Raw genomic sequence first — 17,646 nt, forward strand, 5'->3', positions numbered from 1 at the left:
CCCACCAATGAGGCTGAAAACATACGAGAACAATTAAAAATAATACTTCAACAATGGAACGTCACCTTCCATTTCATAGCATATTCAGCATCTCTGGGCTCTGACAGAGACACAACAGCGACTGCCTGCCACCTAGACAATGAGAAGCGTGACATGAACTACAGCTTAAAGTTCCGAGGTGTTTTTAAAAAACTATAAATTAAATAAAGCTGGGGCTGCCTACTACAGGAACACACAGTCATATTTTGCAGATAGCAGCATTTCTGATTGCAGTGTTAACAAGGTGGAAGTCTGCACTTTCAAAGCATTTTAAAAGGTGAAAAAGCAGGCTTAAACTGCGCAAGACACGGTGACTAGTAGTAGTAATAAGTGTTTTATTGAAATGATAACAGAAAGGAAGGAAAAGATTTTTGCTAGCCCCGGCATCTGCCATAAATACTGAAGCACCTGAGCTGAGGCAGCAGGAATAAAGGAAAGCAGGCAGAAAGGAGAAATGAAAGGAAAGAGGCGAGGGGATAGATAGAGAGGATAGGGGAGAGAGGTAATATACACAAAAACTATTTACACAATAATAAATATGTATGGGTTGCACACGTGATTAGTTCATAATGAAGCAATAAAAACACACGCGCACAGCACTATGTTCACTACAGCTGGAGTGGGGCGTCCAGCTGTTAATCGTCCAAGGTAGCACTCCTGGAGCGTTCGGTCACTGCACGTAACTACCTGGCGTAGAACAGACGGGACGTCAATACCGTCTGTTCGAGGAATGCACAGAGGTTCACCAAGTGACTAGTCGCAAAAGAAAAAAATAAGGTGTCTAAAGTAGCTTCTAACAAAAATAACCCTTTGTATCACGCCCAGTCCTGACCATGAAATGCAGCATACACACTCCAGGCGAATGGATGCACTACCAGCAGGGAGGGACACAATCTGAAATAGCACGGCGCCACTATTGGCTCTGGGCTCCTCTTCAGAGCTGATTTTAAATATTAATTACTAACAAAATGGCCAGTACTACTCGGGGTTCTACTACCATACAGCCGGACCTACCAGAAAATGCCACTATTTTTTAACTCGTCTCAACAGGGGACCATCCCTTTAAGTGGCACACCCAATCAGGGAAGGAACATTTTCAACATTTGCATCACTACGGTACTGTATGCATCATCTTCTTGAGTTATCTATGCAAGCACTTCAAAAAGCATTAGACACATCATTAGTAATGATAACTTCTGTACGGCTCAATAAAAGTGACCTGAAAGATTTTTGTGCATACAGTCGAGCCAAATTATAACGAACCTGATGGTTACACGGGTTGCATTTGTTGTACTCGAAGTTGGTAGTTACTGGGGTTGCCTACTATGGCCAAAATATACAGTTAGATAAGAGTGGCATTTAGTTCTTTAACAAGTCCATTGCACATGTTTGTTCCTTCAAAGCATCCCTTATCAAGCTGCTTTCTAAACTCTCCAGCACAGTCATGTGCACCTGGCCAAGACCCTTGCTGCATACAAGCCGCTTTAGGAAAGTGATAATACCGAGAGCAAATGAGGCGTTCATGGCAGTAGGTCAGCATCCTTGTCTTCAATCCTCGACTAAGTCGTAAGGATGCAGTGACAAAGCAACCGCAGTGCATTAGCACACAGAATGCGTAGTATGCACCACCCTTGTGCAAAAAGCTCAAGCAGTGCACTGGACTCGAAATAAAGTGACAAATCGCCACAGTTACTAGGTTCCTGAAGCAACCTTTACACGGAGGCAGAGCCGCATATATTTACAAACAAGGTGAAAACTAATGCTTTATCTGAAAACCGCTGACTGTTGTCTGATTTCAGTTTTCATTGATTGGTGCGCATTGCTCGATCCCTCTACACAAGGGTGACGCAGATTGGCTGCTATCTGGACGCTGCCTGCACGCGGAAACCGTGCAGAAGGCAGAGATCCGATTGGGTAGACAACACATGCCACGTGATCAGATGGGCCAGCAGACATAACTCGTGACAGGCATTCAAACTTCTAATACTGCTGCCATTGGTTGATCACCGGCTGTGTGCAGGAGTTTCGTTTTCAATGCTGACCTTGTTTCGCTCTCACCAAGTTTTTGCTTCCCATTTAAACATTTTGCACAGCTAGCACACACGCATGCACTGATTGACCTTGTATTTTGGGTGCATTTGGCTGACGGTCAACTGCAATTTCAATGCTGCTTTCGTTATTATTTTTAGGGGCGTCGACACTTTTTTCGGGGGAGCTCACAGGAGCTGGGAGATGCTCTTCGGTCTGCATGCTGGCGGGAAGCGCGCGTTGCTAGACTTTGGGGGGAGGGTACCATGCCTCCTAGTTTGTTATAACCGAGTGGTGCAGCCACAGTTGTTTGTTTTAACTGTAATGCAGTGCCATAGCCAAACACATATTTCGACGATAACACCGGCCTCATTTGTAATAGGCGAGTGTGCGTTATACCTACGGCTGCTATAAGTGGACTCGACTTATGCACTTAAGTCCGTGGGCAGTGTGAGTGGGAGGGAATGTCGATGTCTGCAGAACACAACTACTTGGCGATCACAGCTAGCCCATGAGAAGGAAGAGGAAAAACTTTATTTGAGACCAGCACTTAAGGCCCAGTGAAATAGTGCGCTAGCTCCGCTACAGCCCGCGAAGAGCCTGGGTGAAGCCAAGCACACCAGGGCCCACGTAGCCCAAATCATTATATTAACGCAATATGTTTGCTATGGATGTTAAAATAACACTTCTGTACTGTGGAATAACGTTAAACCAAACATTAAAATTCAACATATAATGTATTTGTTGTCCTCAGAATGTTTACACAATTTTTCAAATAAAACAAAGTATTACCGTTGGTAATAAAACAGTAAAACATATTGCAGCTTGGCATATAATGTATTTATGTTCGAGAACTCGAAATTAGCATTAGAAAGAAGCCCAGATGTAACATGCAATGCGTAACCCATGAAGACTGTTGTACCACTAATGGTTCATTAAACCACTAAAATGGCAACCAGTAACAACGGAAATCGGGAAAACAGAACTTTGCAAATAAAGCTCTTGACTTGTGCCAGTCATAGGTTATATACATACTGCCAAAATTTAGAAAACTTGTTAAAAACAATTTACCACTAAAACTTTTGGGGGCACTGCACATGGGTAGTATAAAAACATGAGCTCAGAGTAATAACACAGATCGGGTGAGTGCATGAGTGTTTACAGATGTGCTGTGTTATACTCCTCCATTGTTGCCCTTATAGTATTCTCCACGCTGAGGCGATTAAGGCTGCTAGTGTGCCTTTACGTAATAACAAACCTTGGTCTAGTTCTTTAAAATTTTTATTTTAACATTATTTTAAGTTTGTTTAATTGATATATAAATGATTAAATACTAATAGCAAAACATTATATTTGTAACATTTAAATAAAGTTAGGAAAAATGACAATAAGAACGATATAGTGATGTTTCACTTAAACAAATAAAAAATGTTATTACATTTTGGGTGCTACTCAGGAACAAGAGAAATGGTAAGGAAAATAAGAAGATTTAATCGCAGCATTACAAGAGTACAGAATGTGTTGAGCACCTGCCCTAATCTCCAGACAGTTGGGACAGTCAGCTGTGTCACTCCATCTGAAATTGCTAAGCATTAGTGGGGGTGAGCAAGTATTAGTTTGAAAGATGAGTGCTAGTTACTTGTTGAGTGAAGAGTGGGATTCGGGGAAGATTGTGCCGTTTTTTCCTGACATTCTGGTAGCATTCAGCTACCGCATGTCGCATCAGTACTGCAGAGGAATGCTATTTTAGCTCAGCTGGCAGCAGCACATCAGCAGTATCAACACACTGAGAGCACACAACCATCTGGCATCACTTTAATATAGTCAATTCTAAAGTGTAATTTTAAGGCAGCAGCTGTGAGACCAAACAAATGCTGCCCTTTTATTTACTGCGAGGCAGTCGCACACCCATGGCAATAAATTACAGTCCCCAAACACGCACTAATCAATTCCTACAAGCTGCATGGCATTCACAACAAGCCTCCATGTGATTTCTGCTTGTTTTCTGTATATCTTCGGCCTTTATTCTTTTCGTTGAGCATGTGTATCAATTCAGCAGCATGCACCGTCTTATGTTCTTCATTCAGAGACATCCAGGAAATGCAGGCTGTGACACAGTACATGGACAATTTTGCGGACTACCGTACCAGTAGTATCACAAACATTACCCGACACACAGCTCAAATAAGGAAGGTCCTTCATTCTCCGCTTTATTAACACCAAACCTTGGCAGCTTAACAGCAGCATAACAAGGACCCAAATGATTCACTACATCTTGTGGCTGGAGGGAGGCTGTGACATGCCGAAATTGCGTCTGACTCTGAAGACTCGGGAAAATGGCACGAGGGCACACACTTATTCATTTTCAGTGTGCGCCGGTTTTATGGCCAAAACCCCTCCTAAACCACAGGCACGCGTACGAGATCACTATAAAAAGACAAGAGCCCCAGGTATACCCCACCTACCCCTCATGTGTGTGTCGTTTCTGCTGCCTCAACAACAGAGGCAGCTCGTAAGTAAAACTCGGCACGAAGCGTCGCATTCACGCAGCTGCGCGGCTCGTTCGAGACGCTTTTGTCTCCTTGGCAGTTCGCTCTAAGCCTCCTGTAAATTGCGCTTCCCGGCTCAGCCATAGGTATACGTAAGGCGCGCTCTCCGCCTTTGTTGAACCTGGCGTCTTCGGAGCTGTAAACTTCTCTGAAGTATGAGCGCGCATCAGTGAAGCCGTCGAGACGCATACGTGAGCGAAACTGACGCCTAGGCACATAAAAACCGGCTCACGCGCAAGTGGGGGGGTCCCTCCCGAATATAAGAGCGCTTTTCAAAGGTCTGAATGTTGCTGCAAAAGGCCTTCGGCAAACGGTACACTTTCCGCTTAACTGCGCCCGCCGACGACGAAACCAGAACCGAAAAGAAATAAAAGGGTGTGGGGAGGAAGGGGGGAAGCTAGCAATCGCGACCACAGTAGTACCGTTCTCCACGCGACAAAATATAACCCCTCCTCCTCCAAGCAACAACCACCGCGGCGGAAAAGCAGTAGCTGCTACGACGACGAAGACGACGCGAGGCAATTCTGCGGAAATCCGGGCGCCCGGCAATTAATAAAAGACGGGACGCGAGGCGCGGCTGAATTACGACGCAGAGTCGGCGAATGTCGGGCAACGTTCCATGCTCTCTCTCTCCTGACACTTCTGTATCGCGGAGAATGCGTGTCGTGTAGCCAGCTACCGGTTCACGAGGCAGAGCAGAAGTCGTTCACGACATCAGCCAACGCGTGAGAAACGAAAGCAAGATCGGGGTGAAAAGAGCGGCAAAAGAAAACGCCCGTGTCCCATCGCGAACGATATGATTAAATTGCAACAGCAGCCACGTAAAACACGACCACGGCGGCGCCGTCACGTTTGGTAATGACTCCAGCCCTCAAGGTACAAATCCTCCGAGAGCAAAAGAAGCGGCTAGGGGCACCGAGATTCACTGTCAATAAATCACGGCGACGGAATAAGCGCGAACGATTGTTCATCGTCGCTGCGTGGAGTAGGGGAGACGGCAATCAAACGCCGCCGATCAGCGCGAGCAATCCCTCGACGACGACGAGGGAGAGAACGTAACGAGCGGCGATGTTTGACGAACCGTATCTGAGAGTCAACAGAAAGCGGGCGTACCCTTTTGTGGACTGCACGACGGCGATGAAAAGGAAATAAAGTGCATAAAAATACCCCGTCCGAAGACGCAACGCTGTCGCCGATCGCGCTCGCTGCAAACGCACTTAAATAGGCTTACATGCAGAGACGTGGCTCTATAACATTACTGAGATGCAGTTTGAAGTCTTCAGCTTACCTGATCGCCGTCATTATATGCTCCTGCGATGACAAGACCCGCACAAACACAAAACAACGTCACGACATATCGTCCCATGGTTGTATCGGCCACTTTTCCGCTTTTGCCCTCGGACACACCGCCACACACAGCTGAGCGAGGGCGAAAGCTCTACTGTATCACTCCGCGGTATTGGTTAAAATTAGTAACAACGTTTATAAACTTCTCAAGTATGACTCGAAAGTTGCATTTAAAACTGAAAAATAAAGTTTTAATCAAGTTTTACTATTATATGTTTTGTTATTACAATAGTCAGAAAGAACTACTTTTTTTAGCGGAGTAGTGTGAACATGTCGGCTTGAGGCAGGAGTGGCGTTGTGTCAGAGAACTCATATTTGCTCAGAATGGACTTCCAGTCGGCCATGGAAACTTTTGCAGAAGCATGGGTCGCCGCAAACACACAGACGCCACTCACAGAGGCCGCGGAAGCACAGGTGAGCTGTTCGAACTCTAATCTCTGCCTCGCGCAACTACACTGCGCGGGTAGCCATGCTCCGGAAAGCACCTTGGACATTTCTCACTATCTCCGAACGCCGATCGGACTTTCCTTTTCGCCCTTGATTATGCGATCGTTTCGAGTGGTCTCTTTGATCGGATCGTCCGATGATCTCCGGCGGCTTATCGAGTGGCCTAGCGATCACCGTTGTGCCGGATGAAATACGCGAGATCGCTAAATAAAGCGGCTGACAGTGTGCTCGTCGCCGTGGTGACATTACCAAGTTGTAGGCGTGCTCTTCCCTCCGTGTTTCTTTATTTTACGGACGCGCTCTTGCTAAGCCGCTGTGTGACATCTCGATCGCCGGATGGATAGGCCGGGAGTGCAGCCCGATTGGAAAAAAGCTGTTCGCACCGCCGATCTCGCTTCGACGACGGTGGAAAACCCCTTTTTGGCGCATCAATGTTAGCGGCGGTAGCTCCGCGACCGGCTTTATTTACATCGGAAGATGGGCTCCGTTTTAGATATCGATCATTCGTAATAGGCACGATTCGGGCCTGCCTCGCTACTCGGCATCTTTCTCTTGTACTCGGGGCTCGCACTCGGCGCTGCCTTTCGTCGCTGATCAACCCGTTAGGACTTTGTCACGGAGTTCCGGTATCGCAGTCGGCCAATACGCCGCTGCGACTTCCCGCTTCGTGTCGAATATCCGCCGTGACCAGCGTCTCTTTAATTTTCCTCTTGTTGCCCAGCGTCAGAGACTTTGTATGCCAACTATGAGTGGGCTCTTTGTCGCCGTGCGCCTGCTTGATCGCAGGTTCGGAGTGCGTTTGCGCCGCAATTCCTAGTCAGGATGGTCCCGTAACTGGCTTCATCGAGCGAGTTGTGTTGGCGCTTTAGCACCGCGCGAGAGCTGTTTCGCGTGTGTGTGGTTGACAAGGCGGACGGCGTTTTTAACAGAACTGTTGTTAGTGTGTGCACTTTTGGTGCTAATTAACCGGTCGTTTGTTCCGACAGATCTTCAATTAGCCATCGCTTACTCATTGCGAGTTTTTTTTTTTTTTTTCCTGTGGTACTATCGTGAAACACTTATATCTCTCCGGTAGTACTTGTACGAAGCGAGATTGTAATGGCTGTAACTTTACCTTGAAGTTCGTTCAACCATCGTATACGAAATGTCAAGGGAGATGAAAAGGGAATCAGCAAGCAGTTACGCGTTGACAAATGTTGCAAGAGTGCGAAGAAGAAATTGGCATCTGAGCCATGCTTTTAGACCTCCTTCAGATTTTTTGAGGGCGCATTGTTTAAAACAGTGTGATTGACGAGGTTCTCAAGAATAATTCACTTCTCACTGCCTGGTACAAATGTGTCATACTTCAGCTGTGGTGCATTTTAACTTGTAAAAATAGCCCAGATTTGCTGCAGGAATTCCTTCCACCTTTGTTGTCATTTCTCTACTTTATAAATGTCCAGAACAGTCCAAATCTGCATACTATGCTAGACAATGTCATGTTGAAGTGCTTGTTTGATGACACATTTCCAGGCTGGTTGTTATCCCATTCCCTGTTGTGCTGTCCAATAGGGCTGCCAGTTCATTTTATCACAGTAGGTTGCATTTTCATTTCACTAAATAAATTTTTCATTTTGTTAATCTCTCAGTCACTTAATCATTAATTTTTTGCAGCAAATTAAACAGAGTATTTGTAGCTACATAATACCCAGCATATAGAAACAACTCGTCTGACTCTCCAACAGCTAGCATGATAAAATCAACATCTCCAGTTAAATTGTGTGTCATTGCAAAAACAATATTTTGATTGCATAAATCACACCGGAACAAGATTAATGACCACAACGTCTCTACCAACCCTGTTGCGTATCTGCATAAACAAGCCGTGCTCTTGTGTCATGTTTCTGATGTTCATGCTTTCTGCCCCCACAGAGCCTGGCAGTAGCCCCAAGCGGTGTGGTGGCTGCTCCTCCGACGGGTGGTGGTGGGTCAGCGCCCAGCGGTGGGAGCGGGGCGTCCGGGATTGGGGGTCAGCCCGGTGCGCCCAGAGCTCCCTCCTCGCCCCCACCCTCTTCTCTGGCCCACGGCTCACCCGAGGATCAGGACCGCAGTAGCAGCAGCTGTGAGGCACTTGCACCCACCAGGCCACCCCCTTCCACGCTGGCTGGTGAGCGTCTATCTTCTGGCCCTATAGAGCTCACTTTCTTTTGAGAGCCTTGTATCCAGATGCAACACAATCTATGAAGACATGACAAGTTTAAATTAATGTATTTTGTTTGCGCTGAGATACACTATGAATCGTGCTTTAGTTGAGAGCTCCAGATTATTTTTTGTTGTGTGGGAATTTTTTTTTTTTGGTCAGCTTTTAGCATGTGGTTTAATTAATCTGCACAGAGCATAGCATTAATTGGAGAAACTGCTTTCATTGTGAAATAAGCTCTTTCTTTACTCCGGGAAAACAGGCTATTTCAGGGTGGTGCGATTAAAAAATTTTTTCACCCAAAATTTAACTTTGCTTTATTGCAGCACATCATTTTTTAGCTCGAAGAGCTCTCTTTTTATGACATGGAAACAAAACAAATGGGGACATATATTGCTTACAATGAAAAAAAAAATCTTTCAATGGCCAAATTTGAGATACTCCCATATAAATTCCCAACAATATTAAATATATTCAGTAAGAAAATAGCAGAACAAAAAATTCTAGATGTACGTTTTATGTATTACTAAGCCAGAAAGTAACAGAACTCCACAGTGCACTACCAAGGTCAGTCCTGGACCGTCTTGGAGAAAACTCAATCAGCTACAGTGCTGGTGGCACAGAATCGTTCATAACATGCCCAGAAAGAAGTGAATCCCCTCAGCACTAGCGAGAACAAAAGTTACAGATGGGCACTTGTCGAAAGTGAGTGCTGTTCAAAGCAGTCACCTCATCTGAAATAAAATCAGACAAATGGACATCATCTTTTTACACGAAGCTGTTTCTTGCATCTACAAAGTCAAGTGTCAGTGCTGCGTAATCACAAAAACACCGCCGGTGCTGAGCAGCATTGGCGCGAGACAAGGATGCCACCTTGGATGCCATGCTCGCTGTGACTGCTCCGCATTGACTGGTTTTGCTGGAAGTTTCAGCTGGTGAACAAACCAAAACTGAAATAGAGTTTTTCTGCAACATACTGAACAGGGTTATTCAACCAAAAGCAGCCTGGATTGTGCAGAATAGGTCATTTAGTGCCATCGTTCAGATTGAATGATTTGAATGGGTGCTGTAAAGAAAAAATTAAGCAACAGCTGCAAGATAGCCGTTGGGTATGTTTATGTAGATTATTCTAAAGCTGCGTAATATGTACCATCCCGCAAAGAGAAGCATACAGTTTCCTGAAACAGCCTTGTGGAATGCTTGAGAAAGAATTGACAAAACCAGGGGATTTTGATATAGCTTTCTTGTCAGTCTCAAAACTTCCTCGAAATTGCCATATAAGGGTAGAATTGCCGGTTACAAGAAGCACTAGTGTCAGTTAAGGACTCGCAAGCTATTGCCTTGGGAGCTGCCTCGATGGTAGTACTCTTGCATATGTAGGTAGATTAATGAAGTCAGGTGAATGGTGGAATGCAACTGTGTAGTACAGCAATAAATTTTTTTCGCAGGAAATAACTAGCGCTAATTATGCACACACTGCAAGCTTTCTGAGTGTGATACTTGGGTTGTACACTACATCAAAAGACGTCTGTTTTCTCTGAACCACGTCCGCTGCCAAGTGCTGTGCAGCTATAAATGTGGTTGCAAAGAACTCCTTAAAGACGTTCTAGACATCTTAAAGGGCAGCTGCTACGATTTTTTGAGGCCGCCATATTGTAATTAAACATACTGTAGGTTTTTCTCTCATTCCTGATATTGAACACCAATTTTCGCAGCCAGGCGACATGTCATTCTGTTGCGAATCGATTTTAAATTTTGCCGTTTTCGTGGCCTCAGTTCAGGTACTTCTTTGGACAGCACTGCATTTTAGACGTCACAAACATTTTCCATGCATTAATACTTGCTCTTCACTTCACTTGCAAGATTTTGATGGTTATGTTTTAAGTCTTCTCAGAAATTTTATGAAAGGACTCATCATTTTCAGTCGCTATTTCGGCCATCCAAAGCACATACGAGAACTTTTCTACTAATGTTTGTGATGCCATCTCTGGATCACGCAAAGCAACATTCCTGGCCGCAGACTGAGTTTCGGTTTCTATTTGCTGTTTTCGCTGTTTTAAAACGGTTCCACTCGCTATTTTGAAAAAGGTTTGTTCTGACACAGGGAAGGTATTCTCAGGAACATAACGTTGTCACATTATGTCACTTTTGACCCTTGTAGCATGCACCATTTGACTGAAGCAACAGTGGTAGTAGTGATTGATCAGCAGCACCCGAAAGTGTATGCATTCTGTGCTCAGCTCTTCATGCAGTGGAGAAGCTGGCACGTGCTACAGTTGCACAAATCGTTTTTGTTTTTAATATGATACATTATGACATCATACATGTATGAACAAAAAATCACCTGGAAATCTACCATGTCCGAATGAAAAGGTTCCGCTGTGTGACAACTAGTTACGGCTACATTTTCTGCACAGTTATTGCCATGACTGCTGCTCTATTCCATTCAAATGAATGAGCCATCATTTTGGTATGAGTGTGCCTTTCAAGCAACAATTGCTCTTTCTTTTCTGCGTGCCTTTTTTCACAGTCACAAAATAAACTCATCGAGAACCAACTACGCAATCTAGCACTGCGCGAAAATGCATAGTTATTAGCCATTGCTTCTTCTGCAGTCCCGGGGTCACACGACGAGCAATATGGTAGTTATGCTGGGTGCCTCTCAGAGCCTGGCCAGACACTCTTCTGCTTAGCAACTGAATTGACATTCACACTTCATCTACTTTGTCCACTCAGTGCATAACACCGGGTACGAACTCCACAATCAGAGTCTGAAAGCAAACCAAAAATTCATTCACCAGTTTCACAGCCCAGACGCAACAAATTGAATATAAAAACAGCTGTAGATTGTGACATTATGTGAAACAATCCATGGCAAACTGGTCTTGCAGGCGCATGCTGATGCTGCAATTCAAGTGACACGGTTATGCAAGAGCAACTTGAATGAAGATCGAGTGTGTTAAGCATTGCAGCTCGGCTTTCCAGGTCTTCTTACACACCGCCCGTCAGGGTGGCTCTATGGCTTTGGAGCTCTGCTACCACGCACGAAGTTGTAGGCTTGACTCCCAGCAGCGGTGGCCACATTTTGCTCCATCAGCATAGTGGAAAGGGTTCCTCAGAAAGCTTCCTTCGTTTGTACTGGTCACTAGGGGCTCAGCTGCTGTCTTTTTTCACAGCACTATTTCAACTGAAGCAGAGTACATGGACTATACTACTCAGTTGTAGGTTTAGTTGTGTATATGATTTGATTTGATTTAGGGGGTTTAACGTGCACTGACAATGCACAGTATGCACACGGGCATCTAGAATTTCGCCGCCATCGAAATTCGACCACCGTGGCCGGGATAAAACCCACGCCTTTCGGGTCAGCAGCCAAGTGCCATAACCACTGAGCCACCACTGTGGCTATTTCTGTATAAGAAAGCTCGCTTTTAAGGCAGTTTGAATTTTAGCTTGATGTCTGAAGTTCTGCATGTTCTTGCTGTGTTCTGTATAGATAACAGCTTATTGTTTGATGCAGAGTTCCTTCAACAACAATAACACAATCGCAATGATAGGCAGACTTGTATGTAATGCATTACAAGTAATTGACTACTTTGAGTTTTGTAATGCGCTGATTACTTCTTGTATGGCTTAATGTTCTCGGTAACCCAGTTATTTGTTTCTGTAATCAATTACAAGTAATTTGTTGCTTTTTCTTTCTTCGTAAGAACAAGTAACTAATGGTACACCTTCGAGAACCTGAACTCAGCTGCAAAGACTGGTGTATTTCCCTCGCATGTGAGACAGCAGTCAAGCTGCAGAGAAGATGCATATGTAAGAAAGTCTGCACATGCGAACCCGAGCGGCCTGCATTTGACTAGCTCTGTGTTCCACATTTCACATGTCATAATTCAGCACGACAGCACAACAGAATGTCACGTTTAGTGAGCTTGGGCTTTGTGCCCTCAGAGCTTGAACAGCAGCAAAACACAGTACTTTTGCGTAACTTCGAGGCGGTGCACCAGACCTTTGTATGTTAAAGCAATGCACTTCCCTCCATTGCATGCGTCGGATACTCTTCCGTGTCGCTACTAATGTGTTCACAAAGAGACGTGGAAAAAATGCCGAGGAAAACAAAAAAGGTAACTGCAAGTGAAATTAGCAGTGTATGCACTGCAACAGACTAAAGATCAAGCAAGCCACACCAGCTCATTTTCGCCTGTGTACTGTATTTGTGCTATGGTTATGAAAGACGAATAAAAAATAATGTAATAGCAATTGGTTACTTCTCTGTAATTGTTCACTTATTGCTCATGGGCTCTGACTGACCACTGAAATCAATTACTTTCAGTTGATAATTGTAATTGTAGTCGGTTACTTGTTTTCTGTAGTGTGTACAAGACTGATGAGGAACTGCTGTCCTTGGTGTCAAATGAGCCAGGGGGACCTGTGCGTGCAGGCTAGGCTATGTGTGGAAGATGAATATGTCCAACTTTTTTTTTTTCACGAGATGTATGGGTACTTAGTACTAACATACCTTCTTATATCGTCGTGCTTCTGGCTCTGTGTGACACTTCATTGTAGCATTTAGAAGGATGACGTCATGATAGGTTTCAAGCTTATTTCTTCATGTGTTAGTTTATTCATGCCTCTCTAAGCATGATACTAATGCTTTGGTGACATTATTTGGCACAGTAAATGATTTGTACCAATTTTGTCACAGCTGTAAATCAAACTACAGAAGTCGCCCAAACGCTGTACTCAATCATTTCACTTATCAGAACAATGACGTGGAAGGTTTTAGTGGTGTGCTAGCAGAATCTGCAAAACTTAATGTGTTGTTCAAACAGGGTAAAAACTTCGACATCAATTAGGGTCGTTCATCTTGAGTACATACCAAACAAAGGTTAGTTTTCTGCAGAATAAGCTATGCAGTTGTTCAAACTATGACTATGAAGAAGACAACTGGGGTAGCGTCGTGTTCATTCAATCTGGATAGTTACAGGTGGTGTTTAATAGGTCGAGTGTCGAGAAAGGGTAAATAGTAACGTGAACAGGTCTCAAGAGGTTGGTGGTGTAAAAGTCGTGAATCACAAAAATTTATTGCCAAGCTCTGTCGGCTGATTTGTTCCCAAATACTTTTGTGAGAACCATTCATGCTCTGTTCCTTCCATACCGGCGCTTGCCTCCTCTTGAAACCTTTTGTATCCACCTACAACATGTTAAAAAGTTTTGCTTATTTAATCGAGCATAAACCAGAGTAGGAAAATACCTCTGCCACTCCCTTATGGCACCTGCTCGAATTTAACTCTGGCTCCGCTTTTTCACCACTTCTTTGACAATCCAAGTTCTCTTGTCTGCGATGTTTTATAGTCTAAATTTCAACGGGCACATACTTGCGTGTTTTCGATGCTGTTCATTGTATTGTGCCTTTGTTGGCCTTTTAGTTTGTTCGCTATTTTCGATGCACCACTGAAGTCTGTGTCGCTTCTAGCCTGAGCACTCGGGTGCAACTTAGTCACTTATGAAGAAAGTGCCGACACTTTTCTGTTCATTCCTTGTGGAGTCCTTCATTGCTTTTTTAAGAGCCTTTTTTTCAGCGTAAAGGCTAGATTCTTTGCTACACTTGAGAAAGGCAGAAGGTTGTGCTCTGAAGAACAGGTGTATTGCAGCAAAATTGGCTAGACCTTCCGAGCCTGCATTCTATGCATAGAGAGAAACTTGACATTGTTTGTTTAGTCTTCCTATGATGCGTCTTTGTTTGTCTTTCCTTCTCTCTCTCTCTGTTTTCTTTTTGCATCGCAGTTTACTCTTTAGGGCTAGTGAGTATTAACTCTTTCCATAGCATGGGAAAAAATGATATTTTGTGTGGTAGTAGGAAAAAAATTGTTTTATACAATTAACTAATTTATCTCCCTCGGAATACATCAATATATAACTTAATAGTTGCTCTTTCATGCAACATACCAAGAGTTAAGAAGTTCCAATCAATCTTGGTCACGGCATCAGTTAAACTTTCCGATGATCCTTCTCTGATGGCTTTGTCCGGATTGGGCTGTTCGGTTGCTCGTCGCGAGCAGTAAATGGTGATGGCACGCTGGCCGGTGATCGAATATACGGCGGTTAGTGGTACAAAGAGCACATCGGGTCTTCGTCCGCTCGTCCGGCGACACATTGCCGGTTGGGGCAGCAATTCCAACTCCTTAAGACAAAACTTATTTATTCAAGACGGGACCGAAATACAAGGCAGTTTAAAAGCGGCCGAGACTGAGACTCGGCGCGCACCTCCAGTCTTTGTTTGCAGCTGGTTTTAACCCCTCCGATAATTGGACGGAGCTTTACTAAACCAGCTCTCGCCCAATTTGAACCAATAGCAGTGCCTTGGCACCGTACATGCAAGTGAGCGGAGCCCAGGCGGAGCCCAGGGCTCACCAGAGCCCGACCCAGTGGATCCCGCACCTCTTGGAACGTGCAGGGCACGCGGTTTCGCGTACGCAGCTCGCTGCATGTGCATTCCATCGAAGCATCACACATCGGCTTTGCCGTCTCCGCTGACAGCAAAGGAATTTCTTCAGCGGGGAAAGGTCCTAGGCCCTCTGCGACTCTGGCAAGACAGTTCAAGGTTCTTCTTCCGCTTTCCCACGGCTTTGGGCAGCGTCCGAAACGCCGCGATGCACTGCCGGTCAGCAGTGCACGAGGGGTAGAGCAATGACCGCTCCCGGGAAAAGGGGCAGGGGGGAATGACCCATCGGTGCCGTGGGCTTCTAACTTAACACCAACCATGTTCAGAGGATAAGTAGTTCTTAAGGAAACAGTTCTTAAACATTAATTTAAAAAAAAAAAAAACACGCTAACGTGAATCAGGAATAAAAAAGATTTGAGGTATACAAGATGCTGTCAAACTCTCCGCAGAAATCCACATCTAAAGGTTGTGTACTTCCAGCTGTAAGTCTTTTTTGGTTGTTGTCTCAGTCATTACATCGGTTGTGAATAGTCAGCCACCATGGCGCTTATGCCGCTCAAGAAAGCAATTTCTTTTTGCTGCGAAGCACAAGTACACACCGCACACCTTGCATAACATCATCGTTAGAAGCTGAAGCATGTGTTCATTGTATCTTTGTTTCCAGATTTTTTTGGGGGGGCTCTTAATGCGAGCTTGCGGGAGGTGCAGGAAGGGTATGACTTCATTCGACTGGGGCAAAGTAAAAATGTGCTCAAGATCAAGAAGCTTTAGTCTAAAAGCAGCCAGTCGTTCTCGAAACTTGAAGCCGATTAAGCAATGTTCCTATGAGCTTCACAATGGGGTGTGACTTCATTCGACAGGGGCAAAGTAAAAATGTGCTCAATATCCAGAAGCTTTAGTCTAAAAGCAGCCAGTCGTACTGGAAACTTGAAGCCGATTAAGCAATGTTCCTATGAGCTTCACAATGGGGTGTGACTTCATTCGACAGGGGCAAAGTAAAAATGTGCTCAATATCCAGAAGCTTTAGTCTAAAAGCAGCCAGTCGTACTGGAAACTTGAAGCCGATTAAGCAATGTTCCTATGAGCTTCACAATGGGGTGTGACTTCATTCGACAGGGGCAAAGTAAAAATGTGCTCAATATCCAGAAGCTTTAGTCTAAAAGCAGCCAGTCGTACTGGAAACTTGAAGCCGATTAAGCAATGTTCCTATGAGCTTCACAATGGGGTGTGACTTCATTCGACAGGGGCAAAGTAAAAATGTGCTCAATATCCAGAAGCTTTAGTCCAAAAGCAGCCAGTCGTACTGGAAACTTGAAGCCGATTAAGCAATGTTCCTATGAGCTTCACAATGGGGTGTGACTTCATTCGACAGGGGCAAAGTAAAAATGTGCTCAAGATCAAGAAGCTTTAGTCTAAAAGCAGCCAGTCGTACTGGAAACTTGAAGCCGATTAAGCAATTTACCTATGAGCTTCACAATGGGGTGTGACTTCATTCGACAGGGGCAAAGTAAAAATGTGCTCAATATCCAGAAGCTTTAGTCTAAAAGCAGCCAGTCGTACTGGAAACTTGAAGCCGATTAAGCAATGTTCCTATGAGCTTCACAATGGGGTGTGACTTCATTCGACAGGGGCAAAGTAAAAATGTGCTCAAGATCAAGAAGCTTTAATCTAAAGCAGCCAGTCGTACTGGAAACTTGAAGCCAATTAAGCAATGTACTTATGAGCTTCACAATGGGCTTGAAAAAGGACGAAGCTGTTGACACAAGCAATGTGATGTCAATACAATGAAAAAGGAATGTTTTCCTCGAAGGCATGCACTTCGTCAACACATTCTAGTTGCAAATGAGCTGGTCAGATTTGTAAACTCTTAACATGCCAGCATTGTGGCCTTTGATCAGGAGTGGCTTCATTAATTTTCAGCGCACAAACTCATTATTCGATGTTTATGTCAAATTGTACATGGGCGTGGTAAGGAAAGAGTTAAGCAGGTGATATACGAGGGCAGTCTAGTAAGTTTTATCCTGCCGGGCTATTACTCCTTCAGGAAATGATGGTATCTAAACTTTAGGGTTTCCTTATATTCCAGGAACGCATCACTTTTGTTGTAGTTCCCGCCAGTGGTGAGGCATTTCCCCCATAAGTGCGCTAGTCTCTGTATGCTGTCGCAGAAGAATGAGGGTGGCAGTTTGGCCTTATGTGCCTTATGCTGAGATATCGCTCCATCATATTTCTGGATGTTCCTCATCATGAGGGGTCATCTGAAGGGTGCATGTTCTGTGTCCAATGAAGGGGTCACCTAAGCAGTGTGTTGTTAGTGCTGTCACCAGCCACCCTTATTAATACGCCAGTGGTGCAAGTGCATCACCGCTGGTGTAGGCTGTATTGAAGTGTGATGTGCCTCCGGGAAGCAGGGCATGCTAAACTTTAATTTTGATGGCACTGCTTTTATATTCCATCAGTGAATAAAAATATTATCCCTGGAGGAAAACTCTGTCAATCATCTGTCTTCAATATACTAGCTGTATCTCAGCATTTGCAAATTTTATCAGTTTTCCGATTTTTTGTTTTCTTTGCTTTAATGACATCTTTGCATCCAGGCTTTTAAGTTAACC

General features: G+C 44.5%; 2 protein-coding genes across 2 annotated transcripts in view; one reads left to right on the top strand and one right to left on the bottom strand.

The window, feature by feature from the left end:
- The window catches only part of LOC144128466 (transmembrane 9 superfamily member 1-like), a 109,875-nt gene extending 103,802 nt beyond the window's left edge, over positions 1-6,073 (bottom strand). Inside the window, exon 1 of the mRNA XM_077661892.1 lies at positions 5,905-6,073. Coding sequence (XP_077518018.1) covers positions 5,905-5,982 — 78 coding nt within the window. The 5' untranslated portion in view covers positions 5,983-6,073. The remainder of the gene's footprint in view (positions 1-5,904) is intronic.
- Positions 6,074-6,164: 91 nt separating this feature from the next.
- Positions 6,165-17,646, top strand: part of dve (SATB1_N and homeodomain domain-containing protein dve) — a 61,231-nt gene continuing 49,749 nt past the window's right edge. The window contains 2 exon segments of the mRNA XM_077661891.1: positions 6,165-6,377; positions 8,322-8,556. Of these exon segments, the coding sequence (XP_077518017.1) occupies positions 6,288-6,377; positions 8,322-8,556 (325 nt within the window). The 5' untranslated portion in view covers positions 6,165-6,287.

This window comes from Amblyomma americanum, chromosome 4 (genome assembly GCF_052857255.1).
Source record: "Amblyomma americanum isolate KBUSLIRL-KWMA chromosome 4, ASM5285725v1, whole genome shotgun sequence".
Lineage (NCBI taxonomy): Eukaryota > Metazoa > Arthropoda > Arachnida > Ixodida > Ixodidae > Amblyomma > Amblyomma americanum.